The 16,933-nt window shown below is 34.6% G+C and overlaps 1 protein-coding gene across 1 annotated transcript; it reads right to left on the bottom strand.

Moving 5' to 3' along the window:
* Positions 1-1,281: 1,281 nt before the first annotated feature.
* Positions 1,282-16,676, bottom strand: C12orf50 (C12orf50 homolog). The gene is made up of 11 exons (XM_040671305.2): positions 16,371-16,676; positions 14,118-14,241; positions 12,051-12,227; positions 10,644-10,721; positions 10,343-10,462; positions 9,944-10,063; positions 8,294-8,401; positions 7,795-7,902; positions 7,364-7,567; positions 5,348-5,439; positions 1,282-4,069 (listed from the first exon to the last, which is right to left on the bottom strand). The coding sequence occupies exons 1-11, from the start codon at positions 16,416-16,418 to the stop codon at positions 4,031-4,033; spliced, it is 1,218 nt and encodes a 405-aa protein (XP_040527239.1). The 5' UTR covers positions 16,419-16,676; the 3' UTR covers positions 1,282-4,030.
* Positions 16,677-16,933: the final 257 nt, after the last annotated feature.

Below are 16,933 nucleotides of genomic sequence, written 5' to 3' on the forward strand. Positions count from 1 at the left end.
ACTTGTCAATTAGGACAGCTCTGATATATAGCTATTTAGTGATTTTGAATATAGGTTGCTGTACCTCTCCCTGAGTTGGCCACTAGGAAGCATAACGAGCCTACAGGGCATGTTAGTGGTAATTTAAAGCTGTTGCAGAACACTGTGAAGAGGCTGAGCTCTGGAAGGCTGGAACCAAGCTCACTGTAACCAAGGTCCACTCGTGCTCATTGTCTGAGCCTATTCCTGGGACTGTACTGACCCCTAGTGACTACAACTCTAATTAAATAATTTCCAAAGCCTCTGTATAATTATTATTTTTACACAAAGTATTGCTGTACAAAGGAGCTTTCATTAAAAGGTGTCTCCATTAGGAGGACATTATTAAAATACTTTTTAAGCAATGTCTACAGGAAGGGAAATTTTGCTGTTTTTATTTTACAATAACCCATTATTTTTTTTCTCATGTGTGTGCTGACTTAAGACATACTTTGATATATTAATAAATGAACAGCTTATTTAAAATACCACTGCTGCTAAGATCCTGGGAGTCAGTGATTTTAATTTATCTGTATAAGTTTGTTCAGGAATGTAGACTCTCAGCCTGGAAACCTCACAAACTTTTAATAAAATACAGATGGCATCACTGTTAATCTGTTTACTATCTAGTATGCTTCACCTACACTACATATCTGATGTGCTTTTAGAAGTACCATCTGGAAAAACATTAGCATATTTTTACATGTATAAAGTGACAGCAACAGATCATTTCTTTTCCCTGAGCCTTTCAACTCAGCAGCAGATTAGGTTGAAGCATGCATGGTATGGCAAGTTCAATTCTCCTTCAGTAGCCCTCTGTCTCTGATCTTTGGCATGTTACAGAAGATCTTATTTTCAAGTATTATCAGTTTAAGTCAGTTTGGGGGTTTTGTCATGCATGTGAAAACACAGAAACCGCTACTGAGGCTTCACTGCATGAAGTGTTGTATGCCCTTAATTTCCTTTAAGCTCAGACATGCGCCCACTCAGGTTTGCTGCACTGTGGATCACTTAATTCTCGATGAACAGGGGTCTGCTGGTTATAGCGTGGGGGGTAGAAACTGAGGAGAGCAAGGTGTTTTATTGATTTCAGCTACACAGATTTCTGCAAATAACTTCAGATGTGAAAGATTAGTTCATAAAGGCACACTTCTATGCTTGTCAACTCTCTGTAGTCAAACCTCAGTTGAATTTATTTTAATCTAATTAATTACAGTGCTGATATTACCAAGGTAAATATTGTAGATAAAATTCCATACACAATTCTTTTTTATTAGGTGCATTTATTTTATGCTTGCACATATACAAACAGTGTTTTAAACATATTGTAGTAACAGTACTATACATTAAAGCACAGTCTCTGCTCCAGGTGGCTCACCATTACACTCCTGTAACCTGTTTGCTTTTTGGTCGCTGGTTGTTTCTACACCCAATAAAAGAAAACAGGGCTAAGACTCATTTCCTTTTATGTTACCTCAGAACTATAATAAATACACAGATTAACAGAGCTCTATTGGTTTAAATACGACTGAGTGAATCAAGTGAAAGATTTATATTTTCAGATGTCATAATGATTTCTCAGATTTCACCATATATATTTGGATGGCAATACATACAGTAATAAACCAACTTACTTCTCATTCACTGTTCATAAATTTGGAGACTGGGAGCTCACTTTGTTACTGCTTCAAATCCAAATCATGTCAGCCATAATGATATTTTTCCACACCATTCAGTACTCCCAACATGTTTCATTAAATATGAATTTACCAGGGAAGTCTAAAAATGTTGCACTGCCTACTCAGTCATTACCTAGTGCTGGAAGACCGGGCAACATTCAAATTTTATCCCCATCTGTTCTTTCTAGTAATTCTGAGTAAGTTTCTGGCAAGCAGATTGTTACTAATTGCACTAAGATCTCAAAATTCCACTTTTTGTATATCAATAAGGAAAATCAACAGCCTTAACACCTGAACAAGCAAACAGTATTAACTGTACTACAAAATAAAATTGTTAAGGTGTAAGTAAGAACTTTGCTCTGCTACTCTCAAAACCAAACAAGAAAAAAAAATATGAAATTGCAAAATTTAAATATTGAAATCTTTTTTAACTAAATAAAAAAAGAAAGAAAAAAAAAAGAGAACAGACCAGAACAATAATCAAGCCCTGCTCTTTTTATTGTCCTGTTAAATATAATACTGTAAACTACAGAGAGATTGAACAATCACTAAAGGTAAGTTCTACATTTAGATAGCAGGAAAAAATGAGAATAAAAGTATTTTTCAAGGTGTTAAAAAAATATCTGGCCAGAATAGCCCTCCAAATCAAGATTTTAAGATGCCTCAGGCAGACAACATACAAAATGTTGCTGCAAGGCACTGTGTGCTACGATTTGAAAATCCAGTGTTTAATTAGAGAGAGGGAGACATTTTCAGTACACTTAGTAATTGATTTTAAAAAGATGTTTCATGTCTTTTACATTTACGGTATCTCAGTTAAAATAGACATCTATTCTTAGTAAAGGAAAGCAATGCTCAACTGCAATAATTACAGCACTTTTAACATTCATATTATTAAAAATTAAATTTCTAAAAGCTATAAAAGTAAAAGCATTACCGCCACCTTGTTTTTGCAAGATATTTTCAGTAAAGTAAGACGAGATTTCTCATAGAACAATATAGTGATTTCAACTAGAAGGCATCTGATACAATTTCATGTTCAGTCAAAATGAAGCAAATGTTGCAAGGAAACAAAATGCTTTTATATTCACGGCTGTGGCTGCCACTGGATCATTGTGCTCCCCAAAAAAGTTCAAAGGGCTCTACTTCAAAACTGAGTATGTTCTAAGAATGACCAAGGGTCATGTAAACGCAAAAAAAAATTAAAAAAGGAAAAAAGTTTGAGACAAAGAATTAATTTCATATATATGTAACTATTCAGTATTAGGCACATCCATTGGCTACCGACCAGTATTCTATGTAAAACAGATAATTCTTTGCCTGGCCCCCTTTTTCCTAACTCTATTGCAAATACATCTCTTTCTGTTACATGGCACACAGTTATGCAATTTTCAGTATTCAAAGCTATTTTGACTTTTTGAGTGCATTTGTCTTAATCTTCTAAAGATCCTCTTTTGGGCTCCACTTCCTGCTTACATTTGCCTGCTGGTGTGGCAGTCAATATATTATTTTCACACATTGACATTAAATGTTTGATACATTGAACCAAACATAGAATGAAGGTGATCAAATCCCATTCGCTCCATTTACAGGTAAGAAACCAAACCGATACATCGTACAGAACAACAACAATAAAGATCACTGAAATGAAGAAAAGATGTTAAAACAAATTTATGTCCTCTAGGGAAATATCAGTAAGCTGTCATTTATTATAAACAGTTTGGTTTTTCAGAAAGCAATCAAAGTCTCTGTCTTTATCAAATCTTTTACACATTTGTTTAAAGTATGTGTAGAAACATATTTCAGTTAATTCTTGCAAAAATGGTGAAATATCAAGGTCAAAATCAGACTGAGCCCCCAGACATCAAGCAAACAATTACATCATCTATGAATCTGGCTTTCACAGCAACACAGATCTTCTAGAATGCTGCTTACATTCAAAGTCCTATGAAACTGCCAAGTGCAACTAATAATATCTATTCATATTAATAATTATGCATTAAAGCATCTGTCCAACAAAACAGGGGAAGATTGTTTAAGGATCTTTTACTATCAGTCTTCCACTATATAGCCAAAGTCTGTAAAAAAATCATTTCAACTATCAAATTTTCAAAGCAGATTAAATTTTGTGAGCAGACTGAAGATCTTTATAGGTGAGCATACAGAACATACTTTTAATATACATTTTTATCGTCTTTGAACATTGGAGTGCACTTCCTACATCTTATTTTATCATTTTGGTGTCCAGTTGTGCAGTATTTGATTTTCTTCTTTAACTCAATTTTTTCTTCTAAGTTGAAGTATCGACTTCATATCTTTCTGTTGCATATAAATCATTCTCCTTTTTTCTTCATCTCCATTCCTGCTTGGCTCTGTGGTCAGAATAAATATACTGAGTATTTTGTGTATAATTTGAGTAAAACTGCATGCTCTGACAGAGATATTTTAATAATTAAGCTTTCAAGAATCATAGAAACAATAGAAATAATATTTCACACTAATAATATCAGTCTATTTTCAAAATCTTACATTCTTTTTCCACAAAAACCTTTCAAAGCAGATGTTTGACAACAATGTAGTACTTGCATGAAGTAACTACACCTGGCAGCAAGCCTAGAGGACAGTAAGTGGTTTCAAGTGCTTTACATCTATATGGTGCCTAAACAGAATGTTGCATCTCTGACTGGAATCAAAACAGGGTAACACTGAACTCCCTGAGTGAAGTCACCCAAATGCTACCAACCAGGCCACCTGGAGAGCTTTGAAAGACAAGGTTACAAAATTGCACTTCTGTGACCCACTTTAGACTAATGTCCTATAGCTGGTTTATAATCACTCAAGAACAAAAGTAGTTGCTCAGAAAAAAAATGTTAATGATCATCTTCTATAGAATACAGCAATGAAAGAATTTGCCTGAGAAATGGCAGTGTTCCGCAGGTTTTCAACAACTTATTTCTTCTCATTTTCAGAGAAGTACTTTCTCATCAAACTATAAGGTAAAGCTTTCAAGAACTGAGAGGTTGCTTTGCTCTTCTACAGTTTTTAACCATGCAACTGCCAAGTGAAATCCCTACTAGACCACTGGGGAACAGACGGGAGATAACAAGGTAATGTCCTGCTTGAATGAAGTACAGAATGTAGACTGGCTGTTTATCTGTGGGAAAGGAGATGCAAGTTCTAATCCCTGTGTTCAAGACAGCTCTAAAATGCGTTAAGGGTTCTTAGGGTATATTCTGAACTTTTAGGTAGCTTGATTCCTCTTACAAATTTGGACTTAGGTTGTTACAACTATTACAAATACTAAATGCATACTGAAATAGAGAGAGAAATAGACTGTCCACATATACAGTTTCTCCCGCTTTCTCCAGTGCTAGAAGGCAAAATCACTTCATGTATCTTCTCACTTAAAAGTAGGTAAATATTTTGTTTTCATATCAAGTAACATTATAGACAATTAGAAATCATGAGCTAGATATAGACAAAATTATATGTCTACAAATAAAACTATTAAGTATTCTTTCAGATTATTCAACGTTGCTTACAGTCTTGCAATATCTGGTTGGGGAAGTTTTAAGAGATACATTTTCTCAATGAGGAAAGACACCTTTAATAAAAGCACTGAATTATAAATATTTCTACAACAAATCTACCTGAATAGTTGTTTTAAACTTAGAGAATGTCTTCGCATGTGGATTTCTTTTCCTCCAAGTTGGTGCATTGTAAGATCCTGAAGAATATTTGTCTGCAGAAGTAAAAATAAAAAATAATTTCTTAATTTCAGCCACATTTTCAGGAAAGATTATCTCATTCTGCTACGTGATTTAGAAGTAACATTTACTGAAATATCAACCACTGGATCAGGTGAATCATACATCACCCCTGAAATGCAAGCTATTATTAAATATAGACTTCACCTTCAGTACATCAAAACGTTTGTAATCTTAAATTTAATCATTTCCATGATGGTTACAGATTCTTCAGAATGAATGTTCCTGTGTTGATAACCTTTCTAAAGAGTCAATTGCTTTTAGAATAAACAAACTAATAATCCAACATACCTTTTTCAGATACAAGGCAATATGTTAATGAATAATCATTTTGTATAAAATTTGGTTAAAAATACTTTTTTACTGATACCCTTATTTTAATTCCAGATTAATTTAATTAATTCCAACAAGTTATCACATAATAATTCTGTTTTCCAGTTTACATGCAGCATCTAAGTACCACAGTTTTCAGTTTGGGTCCAAAATCTGTCATTTCTATCAAGCAGAATTTTTGGTTCCAAACCCAATGGCTCAGGTAGTCTTCAAAGAAAAGGAACTGAAAATGGTGATAGTTCTTTGTATGACAAAAACTCTGGACAAAATTCCTTTGGAATGCTCTATCCTTTTTCTTGACTGGAAATTTGATAAAATATATCTTTTCCATTAAGAACATTCACTCTGTTATTCCTATACAAACATCTTCAGATTTGAACAAAACAAAGGTTAAAAGGAAAAAAAAAAACAAAACCCACCAAACTGTTAGTCCCTAAGACTAAGCAATGATGTTGAGATTCATTTCATTTACATTTTCTCGTCTAAAAACTATAATCTGTCAAGGGACGTTCTTTTTATTGGAAATGAAGACAGGAAGGCACCTCAAAATGGAAATCCATCTTAACAAAGATAAAACTGGCAGTGTATTATTTTACTATTATTTAAATTATTTATCACTCTATTTGTCACTGAAGTGACATACAAAAAAAACCCCACCATTATCAAAATATTGATGAAAACTGGAAATTTTAAAAACAAAAATTATGGTACTTTATTGTGTGAAGCTGCATTAGGAAGTTAAAAGTAAGTGAGAGATATGAAATTAATTACATCTGAAAGAGCCAAAAAGTAACATATGAGATTCTAAATCCCACTCCAAGCTTCTTGTAAAATTCATGACATGGTAGGTATTATCAAGAAGACAGATGGCAAAAAGATGAAGGAAAACATCATCCTGGAAGAATGTCAGGAAGATTGAATTTGGTCCTCCATTCAGTATAGACAATGTGAGAACATAATAGTGTATATCACAAAAGTTCAGAGCACACTTAAATTGGTAACAGAAGTTTGAATACAGTCCAAGACTTTGTTTATTCTGAAAGAAAAAATGATCATAAATAATGAAAATAATCATAAGTAATATATAAAACTCCAGTGAAATACCAGTTGCAAAGACAAAGACAAAAAAATAAAAGGCCATTCCTTCATCCCCTTTGAGGAGAAGTGGTACAATAAATATTCCTTGAGAGGAAACTAAAATTCTACTGGAAGACTACTCCTACTACTATTACTATTGATATTTAGAGTAGCATGACAAATAAAAGTGGAATATTAGAAGGTCTATTAAACATTATATTTCAAAAGAAAGAAAGAAAAAAAAAGAAGTGGGAATCACCACAAAGTTTAAATGTGTTTACATCTCTGACTATGGATATTACTGCAATTTAATTACGAAAATTATGCTGCTTTAAATTTACTCTTGCCCACATTTAGTACCTAAATAAGTATTCCTATTTAGATATAAAAAACCTAAATATTCACCTGCAGTGACAAACATGAAAGCAGCAGAATACAGTCAGGTATTTTAAGAGTCACTTTAAGAATTCTGTGTAAGCAGGAACTCACCTGTATATCCATTAAACGTTGGTTCCTGTATGACTCTGGTATTACGGTAGAACACATAAGTTGATCTTCGAGGTTCTGCAGAATTGAAGTAAGTGTTTCTTTCAGTCTGTCTCACAGAACGAATAGAAGAAGCAGTTTCATCATCCTTCCTTTGATAATTTTGTTGGTAATTTGTTCTAACTTTTGAGTGTGAAGTGGGAATTCCTAAAATTGGAAAAACAAATTTATAAAGTATTGTTGTGATATTACACAAAATTTGACACATTAGAGAAAACTGAAGGCTGGAAGACAAAATTAAAAAAAATATTCTGTACAGATAGTCCATTCAAAATATAGATTGTCCATTTGCAATACAAAGAATAGAACGAGGTAGCACTAAATCATCTAATAGTTTAGTTTACAGAAATGAACAAGCTGTTTTCTAAAAATACCTTTGTCTGTTCCTGTATTAGGTGAGTTTCTTTGCTCCTCAGAAATCCATTTCTTTTTCTTAACTCCCTTAAAGTGGTATTTCCTCACCCGTTCAGAGCTGTTTGTTGCTGAAGGATTTAAATAGCACAGATTTACTTTTTAAAAAGCACACATTTTCTTCCTAAGAAATGCTATGATGTGTTGAAAACCTAATTTTGCACTTCATACACAAGACTCCTTAGGTAAGGAACATTCTTCTACTCTTTAATTATTTTGCAAGAATAGTCACACCAAACAAAAGCAAAAATTGCTACATTTCCACTAGCACAGTTCAAGGTCTCAAAATCTTGATAGCAAGCTCAAACTTCAACAGTAACAAAGTCCAACAGTACTTTGAAAAAGTACAATTACTTTGATTCTGTCTCAGGATGTTTCCCATTAAGAACCAGAACATCTTCAAAAATACTGTAAAAAATAGAATCTCATCTAAAAATCAGAAAATTTACATTAATTAAGTACCTTTTATATTTGAGTACTTTGATGCAGTTGGTGGTTTTTCAAAAGGTAGTGCCTCACTTCTTTTCCCATTAACATATTTGTTTCTCTGTGCTGCAAAATAATCACCTCCTACAGAAAATGAAGAAAATCATCTAAAGAACATACTGAAAAACTAAATATGAACAATTTTTTATAATTACATTTTCACTGAAATTTATTTTAAAAATGCAAAATATAATAAAACCAAATAGACAGTTCCTTAAGGCCCCCTCAGCCACCCCCCCCCCCAAAACAAACAAACAAACAAACAAATAAATAAAAGATAAACATAACATTTAAAAACTTTAAATTCACATGGGTATGATTTAATTACAGAATTGCTTCTCGGTGGTAACTTTTTACTAGTGACAGTAAAAATCACCTAAAAGAAAGACATATACTGTATGTAAGTCATAGTAAAAGACGTAGGTGGATAAGAAGTTAAACATGAGCCAGCAGTGTGCACTGGCAGCCTGGAAGGTCAACTATACCCTGGGCTGCATTAAAAAAGGGGTGGCCAGCAGAGAGAGAGAGGTGATTTTCCCCTCTACTCAGCTCCTGTGAGTCCCTATCTGGAGCCCCCAGCACAAGAAAAATGCAGAGCTCTTGGAACAAGTCCAGAAGAGGGCCACTGAGTTGATCAGAGGGCTGGAGCACCTCTCCTATGAAGAAAGGTTGAGGGAACTGGGCTTGTTTAGCCTGGACAAGAGAAGGCTCATTGTGGCCTTCCAATACTTGAATGGAGTGTATAAACAGGAGGGGATATGACTGTTTATGAGGGTGGATAGTGATAGGACAAGGAGGAATGGTTTTAAACTAAGACAAGGGAGATTTAGGTTAGCTGTTAGGAGGAAGTTTTTCCACTCAGAGGGTGGTGAAGCACTGGAACAGGTAGGAACTGCCCAAAGAGACTGTGGATGCCCCATCCCTAGAGGCATTCAAGGCCAGGCTGGATGTGGCTCTGGGCAGCCTGGTCTAGTGGTTGGTGATCCTACTCATAGCAAGCAGGTTGAAACTAGGTGATCTCTGAGGTCCTTTTCAACCCAGGCCATTCTATGATTCTATGATAGTATGTAAGATACATTTATACTGTTTCATACTTGTCTGAAGCTAGAAGATGCACACCACTTTGCTCAAAGCTAAACAAAGCATCCCTAGCATGGTAATGAATTATTTTGCATTGACAAACTAAGGGGAGAAAAATACATTAATTCTTATTATTTTTACGAGTATTTAACATTTATGAAGAAAAAGGAGCAAATACTGTTAAGTAAACATACGTAGATTGCCCTGAAAGTAACGTCTCTTGTAGTCATTCCTACACCTACTTAGTTAACTTCACAAGCTACTTCTTTGTCCAAAATAAAAGGGAAAAAGTCAAATGTAATGAGCATAAAGGTTTTTATATTTACTATGATCTTAAAACAAATGGAATCATAAATGGTATTTTCAATCTTTACAATTAATGGTGCAGTATTAGGAGGAGTGCTTATAACATGAGTAGTAAGAAAAAAACTATGTATTTCAATTATTATTTCATATTTAAGCAGTGAAGTTTTTGCAGGCACATTGATTTATGGTGGCTTTCTTTACCACATGATGTTCAGTACCAGAGAAGCCAATGTTAATTACCTTCATTTTCACAGGATTTATCATGTGTTCTGCTCATACACTGCACTGATACTTTCCTTCCTGAAGTCTCTCTCTCTCTTTCCATATTATTAAATTTTGTAGGAATTGTATTACTGTCACCTACAAAGGCAAAGAAAGAACATTTTAGCTCCCTGTGTATAAGCACAATAAAAGAAAATGTCATTTTCTTCCTTCCACATCTATGAATTAGTAATTAGCTTAAAGCAATTTCCTTTAACTGCTTGCCTTATATTCTTCTTTCTCTTTTATTACTCATTTGGATAGCGTATGGTGTAACTTAAGCTCTGATGTGTAACGAGAGATTTCTAAGGAAATGCCACAATACTCAGGTTAACCTGAGACATGGTAAATTTTGTCCACAAAGATGAAAATACCTGCCTTTCCACAAATCATGCTCGATGGTTTCCATTGGTAATTGCTCATTTTCTAAAGATGGAGATGGAGATACCATTTCTGTTGACTGGTGTTCCTGAGGGTACTGAATCCTATAATATTCTCCTAAACATGTCCCAGAAAAAGGAAAAAATTATATTATTACATTATACATTATATAATATATAAGTTATATTATTATATATTTGTATTATTTATATATTTATATGTTATAATAAATATATAAATAATAATAACAATAATATATATTATATGTTTATAAAAGGGTCACTAATTTCATATTTACCAGATTTATAGCACATTTCCTTTATTGCTCTTTCCTCTTCAATGTCTTCAGCAGTCTTTTCCAACAAATCAGAAATATCTGTAGGAAACATTTTAAAAAGATTACTAGATACCTTCTCATGCCTTACAAAGACCCTTAGTGTTTCTTAATTATCTAATAACATAATGGACTTCATTTTTGTCATGTTTATTCCTAAATGTTAGGTTTTTCCAAGTGCAGTGGAATTTCAGCTACAGCACCTATTAAAAAGTCAATTTTTGTTGACTTGAAGGGATTTAAAACCATTTTCAGTATTCATTTGCAAAACATTTGTTTACTCTCACAAGGAAATCTCAATGAACATGTCATCAGGGACTTCTTGTCACAAAGCCTCTGCCCAATGTTGTTAACCTGTAATCTCTGCTGGCACAGCTGGTGAAGTAAGTGTTCCTTATCTGTCTCAGTTAAGATTAATAATCTCTCAGTGAGACACATCCAACTGCTTAAATTCAGGTGTGGTGTGTTCTTGTTTTTGTTTTTGTTTCTAATATATGTGTTTTAAAATATATATATGTGTGTGTAAACCAGTGAAGCATGACCACTCTTCACTAGATTTAAGAATAACTTTTTTGTAATAAAATGAGACTGCCAACTGGATTTCAGCCAGTTTAATAAATCAAACTGAACAAATGATTTGAGCTGAAGGCACACAACTATATTTGTAAACAAACCTTCACTGATGACTGTGTACAGTCCCAACTCTTGTTCAGAAATCTGTTTCCCATAAAAAGAAGTACCTCCTAAATTTGCAATTTTTACAGCATAAGTAACCCATAACATTAGATAATCGCAAAGAAAGAAAATACTTGGAGCTGTACAGATCAAAAGCATTTTGTTCACCACGAAAACAAATTGTTTCCTGACCTGCTACTGTAAATCCCCTACTGAACATTCCTCAGTGCTAAGTGGTAGTGGTGCTGGCTAACATTAAGCCACACAGCAAGTCCTCAGTCAGCACATACTATTAAATATTAAGAATATTGGTGAGAAGAGGAAGATATTATGTGTTTGTAAATGAGAAAATACCAACTAATCAGATCACCCTCAAATTGAGAACTTGTATATTATATTATAGTATTTGACAGACACGAGAACATTTTAAATTCTAATTGATGAAAAATGGAATATGTGAATTATACCAGCATCAAAATATAAAACTAGATGCTTCACAGGAGTTAGAAAACACTGGTTTAGTCATGCATCTGGTGACTAACAGTTTTGATGGAAAACAATTTCAAAAACTTGTCAACAACTCTTTCCTAAAAACATTAATGGTTATGAGAATAAATCAGTTATGAACTACATTGCAAAAGGTGAAAAACATCCACTCTCTACTTCCTTGTAAGAGGAAAAATAGAACTTGTTTACTATTCTTGTTGTCTTCATCCTCCTCTTCATCCTCCTCTTTGTCATCCTCTTCTTGGCTGAGGTCCACAATCACTGGAGGGTGAATTGGTCTTAAAAAAGTCTCCTGAATTCTGAGCGACTCTTGACTATGGGCTGAATTCAGAATTCCTCCTTGGCCTTCCTGTTGAAATACAGTATCTGCAGAAAAGAACATGATACTGATTTTTTCAGGAGGGAATTGCAATATCAAATCCAGGTTCAGACCAACAGGTAAACTTTTGAAATAATTATCATTTTAAAGTATCTGCAAATAGATTAATTGTGCCTTTTAGCAAATATCTTCTTCAGAGGCAGGCAAAAGAGCACCTTCCAAACACAGAAAGAATTAAACTGTATGCTAGCTCCTCTGAAGGAAAAGATAACACACTGCTAATGATAGCCTTTTGAAAAGAGAAGCATCTTAATCATTCTATGCTGTTTAAAAAAGTCTGTGTATTTCTTCCTGCAACTAGATAGACAAATCTAAGTCAGTAACTTTCTTTCTTCCATTCTCTTTGTAGACAGTTTACAACCAAGGGAAATATATGATTAGTAATATCTTGGTTGAAGTTGAGTAAATGATTCTAGGGCTCATCTTATGGGAATATATTAAGCATGCTAAACAGCAGGCAGGCCTGTATTGCTCCACAGAGCATCAATTTTGAAGAATTTAGCACTGTTAAGCACTAAACCAAATCAAACTTTAACAAGATTTTTAAGTCTTGAAATAAATAAATATAGTTTTAGTATTTGCAGTGCTATTGTGAGCACCCAGACTGTGGAGTAACACATATTTGAGTAAAATGAAACAGGTCCATTTTCTAGTTCTGATTTTGGGGCATTACTCCTAGAAGGGGTACCTTATCCACATTGTCTATTGGGCATCTTTTCTAGTTCATACCATACCCAAAAGTGTACTTAAGTTTACAACAGCTCTGGCTGGCAGAGGCTGATGCTGTGGATGTTGGAACTGCACTAAAAGTAGTATGGACACTCATACAAACATCACTACTACTGCCCATGGGGACCCATGTGGGGCAGTGCCTGAAGGGTGGGCCCTGGGGTACAGAGCTGTGTTGCAACAGTGCTTGGAGAGCTGCAGCCTGTGGGAAGGCCATGCAGGATCAGTTCAGGAAGTATGGCATCCCACTGGAGTGACCCCACGCTGGGCAAAGATTGATCATAAAGGAGCAGCAGAGATGAAGTATTAAGGACTGTCTGCAACCTCCCACCCCCCATTCCCTTGTGCTGCCTCAGGGGAAGAGGTAGAAGAAAGTGGACAGAGGGGAAGGTGGTTTTAGTTTGCTTTTAGTTTCTCACTTCTCTAGTCTGTTAGTAGTTGGCAGTAAACTACATTAATCATCTCCTCAGAGAAAATGGATAATTTCAGATATTTTCTTAGAAAACTATTGTGTTTGTCTACATGTATGAACTTAATATATGAAAGCGATAGTGGAGAAAGTGTAATGCACACAATTGCAATCTACTGGTGATATTCATTGTGGAACAGTTGAGTGTCAACTATTATGTCCTGGAGAAAGAAAATATTTTAATATTTTAGTCCCTAACTGATGCCCTAGAGTGAGGCCAGAAAAGACCCAATTCAGAAGTTAAAAGATTAATGATTTCCAATAAAACAAAATCTTCAGACTAAATCTGAATTGTATTTCCTATGTAGTGCAAAAAGAGGATGACTTACCATCTACTACTCCAAAAATACAGCATGGATGAAAAGTTAGTGTAAAATTTGTACTCCACAGATCTCAGCAATCTAAACTGCCATTTACTAATTCATCTTTTATGTAACTAGCAGCTATGAAGATTTATAACATTCCACCTACATAAATTAATATAGAAACCCATACATATACCAGTACCAACTCCTTTATTCACTTTGAACTCGATGTGATAGCTGGTCACACCTGATTTATTTGCAGTGGTGCATTTCTTGATGTTAACATGCACTATGCAAGCAGTGGAAGTTTAAGGATATTTTCAAATATTTACTTACTTTAGTAGACAAATTGTTGAGAAAATACTTTTACTTACTGTTACTAGGTGGCAGAAAAAGTCCATTTATATTACGAGGCTTGCTATGATGGAAGACGCAACTGATCCTCACACAGCCTAATGGCTGCGTTTCCCAGAAACACAAGATGTTGCTGTAGTTTTGCTGTGAGACAAAACATTTTCAGACACTGTAAATATAAGAATACAAGTGGACTACACTGACTAACACACAGTGTACTGCGAGGAACAGATGACTGACAGTTTGGAGGACCATACAGTGGCCCATTAGAGTGTTTAAATTATCTATACTTAAGCCAAAGGATACAGAACTGTTGCCAGATAAGAACAGAGTAAATCTGTCTACATACTCTACTGCAACATACTCCACTGCAGACATTTTAGGAGATGTTGGGAAGAAAAACAGTATTTTTATTGTATACCATATTTACTTACTTCATGTGTGCCTGAGTTTCTTCTTCAACAGAATGGGATAATCTGACCTATCTCAAATGAAATCTGCTGTGTAAGTGCAAATCCCATGCATATACTCTCTTAAAAGACATGGAGTTGTGGGAAAATAAGAACTACAAAAACCCAAAAGCATAAAGATGACTAAAAAAAATGGAAAATGTACTTATTTAGGAATTTGTAATCCTTGTACAGACTTGTCAGACATGGATTACAAAACAAAGGAATGAAACACTTTTGTTTCATTTCCCATTCAAGACCACTTTGTCAGGAGAAAGTCACTTCTGACTTCAGACTAAAAGCTGTGCTTGAAGGAACTCACTCCTTTCCACCTTTGTGTGAACACCTCGTCTCCATAATGCACACAAGGTATCACAGCTAAGAGGTTTTTCACAGTGACAGAATCTTCACTAGAAATCCTAATGAGGAGAAATATTTTGAGGCTTAGACATATTAAATTCCAATGTATGATATATTAGTGGCTGTTTTAAGTGAGAATCTCCTCCACTAAAACTCCTTTTCATTAATGGGAGAGACCACAGAGCAGCCAAGTATAAAAATATTATGACAAAAAATATTTACAAGTTACCAAGAATATGTTAGATTTGATGTTCTGAAACTACTATAATTACACTGCTTATGCCATCTACCAGTTGTTTTTTTCATATGACACACAAAAGCTTAATGGGAAAAAGAAAGTATTGGCATTGTTTCATTTAGTTATTTAATTATTGCTGCTTCACTTCTACATACAATCACAATACTGGGATTATACTGATCAACATTTTTCCAGATTAAGTCTGTGTACAGTAGTGCACAATTAGCATGTTTCCAATGGAAGTCCCTTTCTTTAGTCAAAATTCTATCTCTCTGCCTTATTAAATTTTTTCGATTCTTGCTTTTTCTCTGATTATACAATTCACTTTTCTCTACAACTTGAGCTATGGTTCTCAAGTATGTTGCAGGGAAACGCATAATTACAAACAGACATGTGCTCATGAAAAAATACTCTGAAGATGGGAAAATCAAGTCTATATTTGGGATATGAACTATATGCCAGCTGAGAGTTGCAAACACCAGACAACCAGCTATTTCTTAATGAATTTGTCTATTTATTTTTTTAAGGAAAACAAAGATTTTAAACTGTCTGAATTCTTCCTGAAGTACATTGGAATATTCCCATCTGCACTGGGGAGATATTTAACTCAGCTACAAACATTAGCAGCTGCAGGGGCAGAATCAAGGAGCAGTATCTCAACACCACATTGTTTTTGGAATTCAGTCAATACAGCTGGTTCACGCACTGCGACATGCTGGGGTTTGGAGCCAAAGCCTGTTTCCGAAGCATTAATGCCTAAATCACTAATGCTCAAAGAGATGCAATAACCAAGAACTCTGCATCCAGCCCTGGATTTTTACCAGTTGAAACAGAAACATTTATTTGAAGGACAAAACCCATTTTGAATGGCTTCATTTTCTCTAACAGGCTTTAAAGACTTTCAAGTAGTCAGTGTAAGCAGAAATTATAAGCATAGTCTATTAATTCGGATTTAATATAACACTGACAGATTAAGAGAGATGAGTGATGAATGATTTTTAAGAGGGATTTTTAACTTCTGTGCTTCCTGAGTATCTGAGCCCTGGTCACAAGAGTAATTAGGAAAATTCACTCTTCTCACTTCTGAAAAATCAGCTAATTGACTTACACATACTGTCATGACAGAGACATATCAATTTCTAATGTTAGATAATAAATCTCCTTCTAAATATGCATGTATCAAAGAATTCAAGGACTCTGACCACTCCAAAATCTATAGCATTTACCTGTGCGTACGGAGAATAAAAATAGCGGTCATTCCCACCTTCAGCCATTTTCACTTCTTTTGCATCTACTCTACTTGTTTTATTCAGGCAGAGCACGCATTAAAACATAAAAGCTATCCCTGTACAGGGAAACCTTAACTTTATCCTGAAAACAGTAGTTTTCTTTAAAAATTGGGTTTTCAGAACTTTAACTCTGCTTCTGTTTTGAAACAAAACTCCAACTGACAGCGTAGCTAAAACTAAGTACAGCAGAGCTAAGGAGGTGGCCGGGTTGGCTAACGGTCAAAGATGGTGACTAGCAAGGACAGAATGTTATGTTACCATGGTTTCCACTGCCCCTCTAGATCTTGTGGCATCATCAGATGACATCACGTAGCCTTTCAGGCTTGAACAACTTCCCTATTTGCTGAAGAATTAAGCATGGAAAATCAAACCTTTTCCAAGAGTTTCTTGTAAACTCCTCTTCCGAAATTTCTTCTTGCGAAGTTTCTTCTTTCAAAAAGTTTGATGTAAAACGGAACAGACCCATTTGGCATAGTTTAAACGATACCCAAATTCTCACT

Source organism: Gallus gallus, chromosome 1 (genome assembly GCF_016699485.2).
Source record: "Gallus gallus isolate bGalGal1 chromosome 1, bGalGal1.mat.broiler.GRCg7b, whole genome shotgun sequence".
Classification (NCBI taxonomy): domain Eukaryota; kingdom Metazoa; phylum Chordata; class Aves; order Galliformes; family Phasianidae; genus Gallus; species Gallus gallus.

What these genes read in the sequence shown, in the direction of transcription:
- C12orf50 (XM_040671305.2), bottom strand. Translation starts at nt 16,418, where the DNA reads ATGGCTGAAGGTGGGAATGACCGCTATTTTTATTCTCCGTACGCACAG. An exon ending in GGATGAAGACAACAAGAATA is followed by an intron (nt 10,722 to 12,050) that starts GTAAACAAGTTC and finishes TGTTTCCTACAG; the next exon opens with ATATTTCTGATTTGTTGGAA. An exon ending in GGAAATGTGCTATAAATCTG is followed by an intron (nt 10,463 to 10,643) that starts GTAAATATGAAA and finishes GGACATGTTTAG; the next exon opens with GAGAATATTATAGGATTCAG.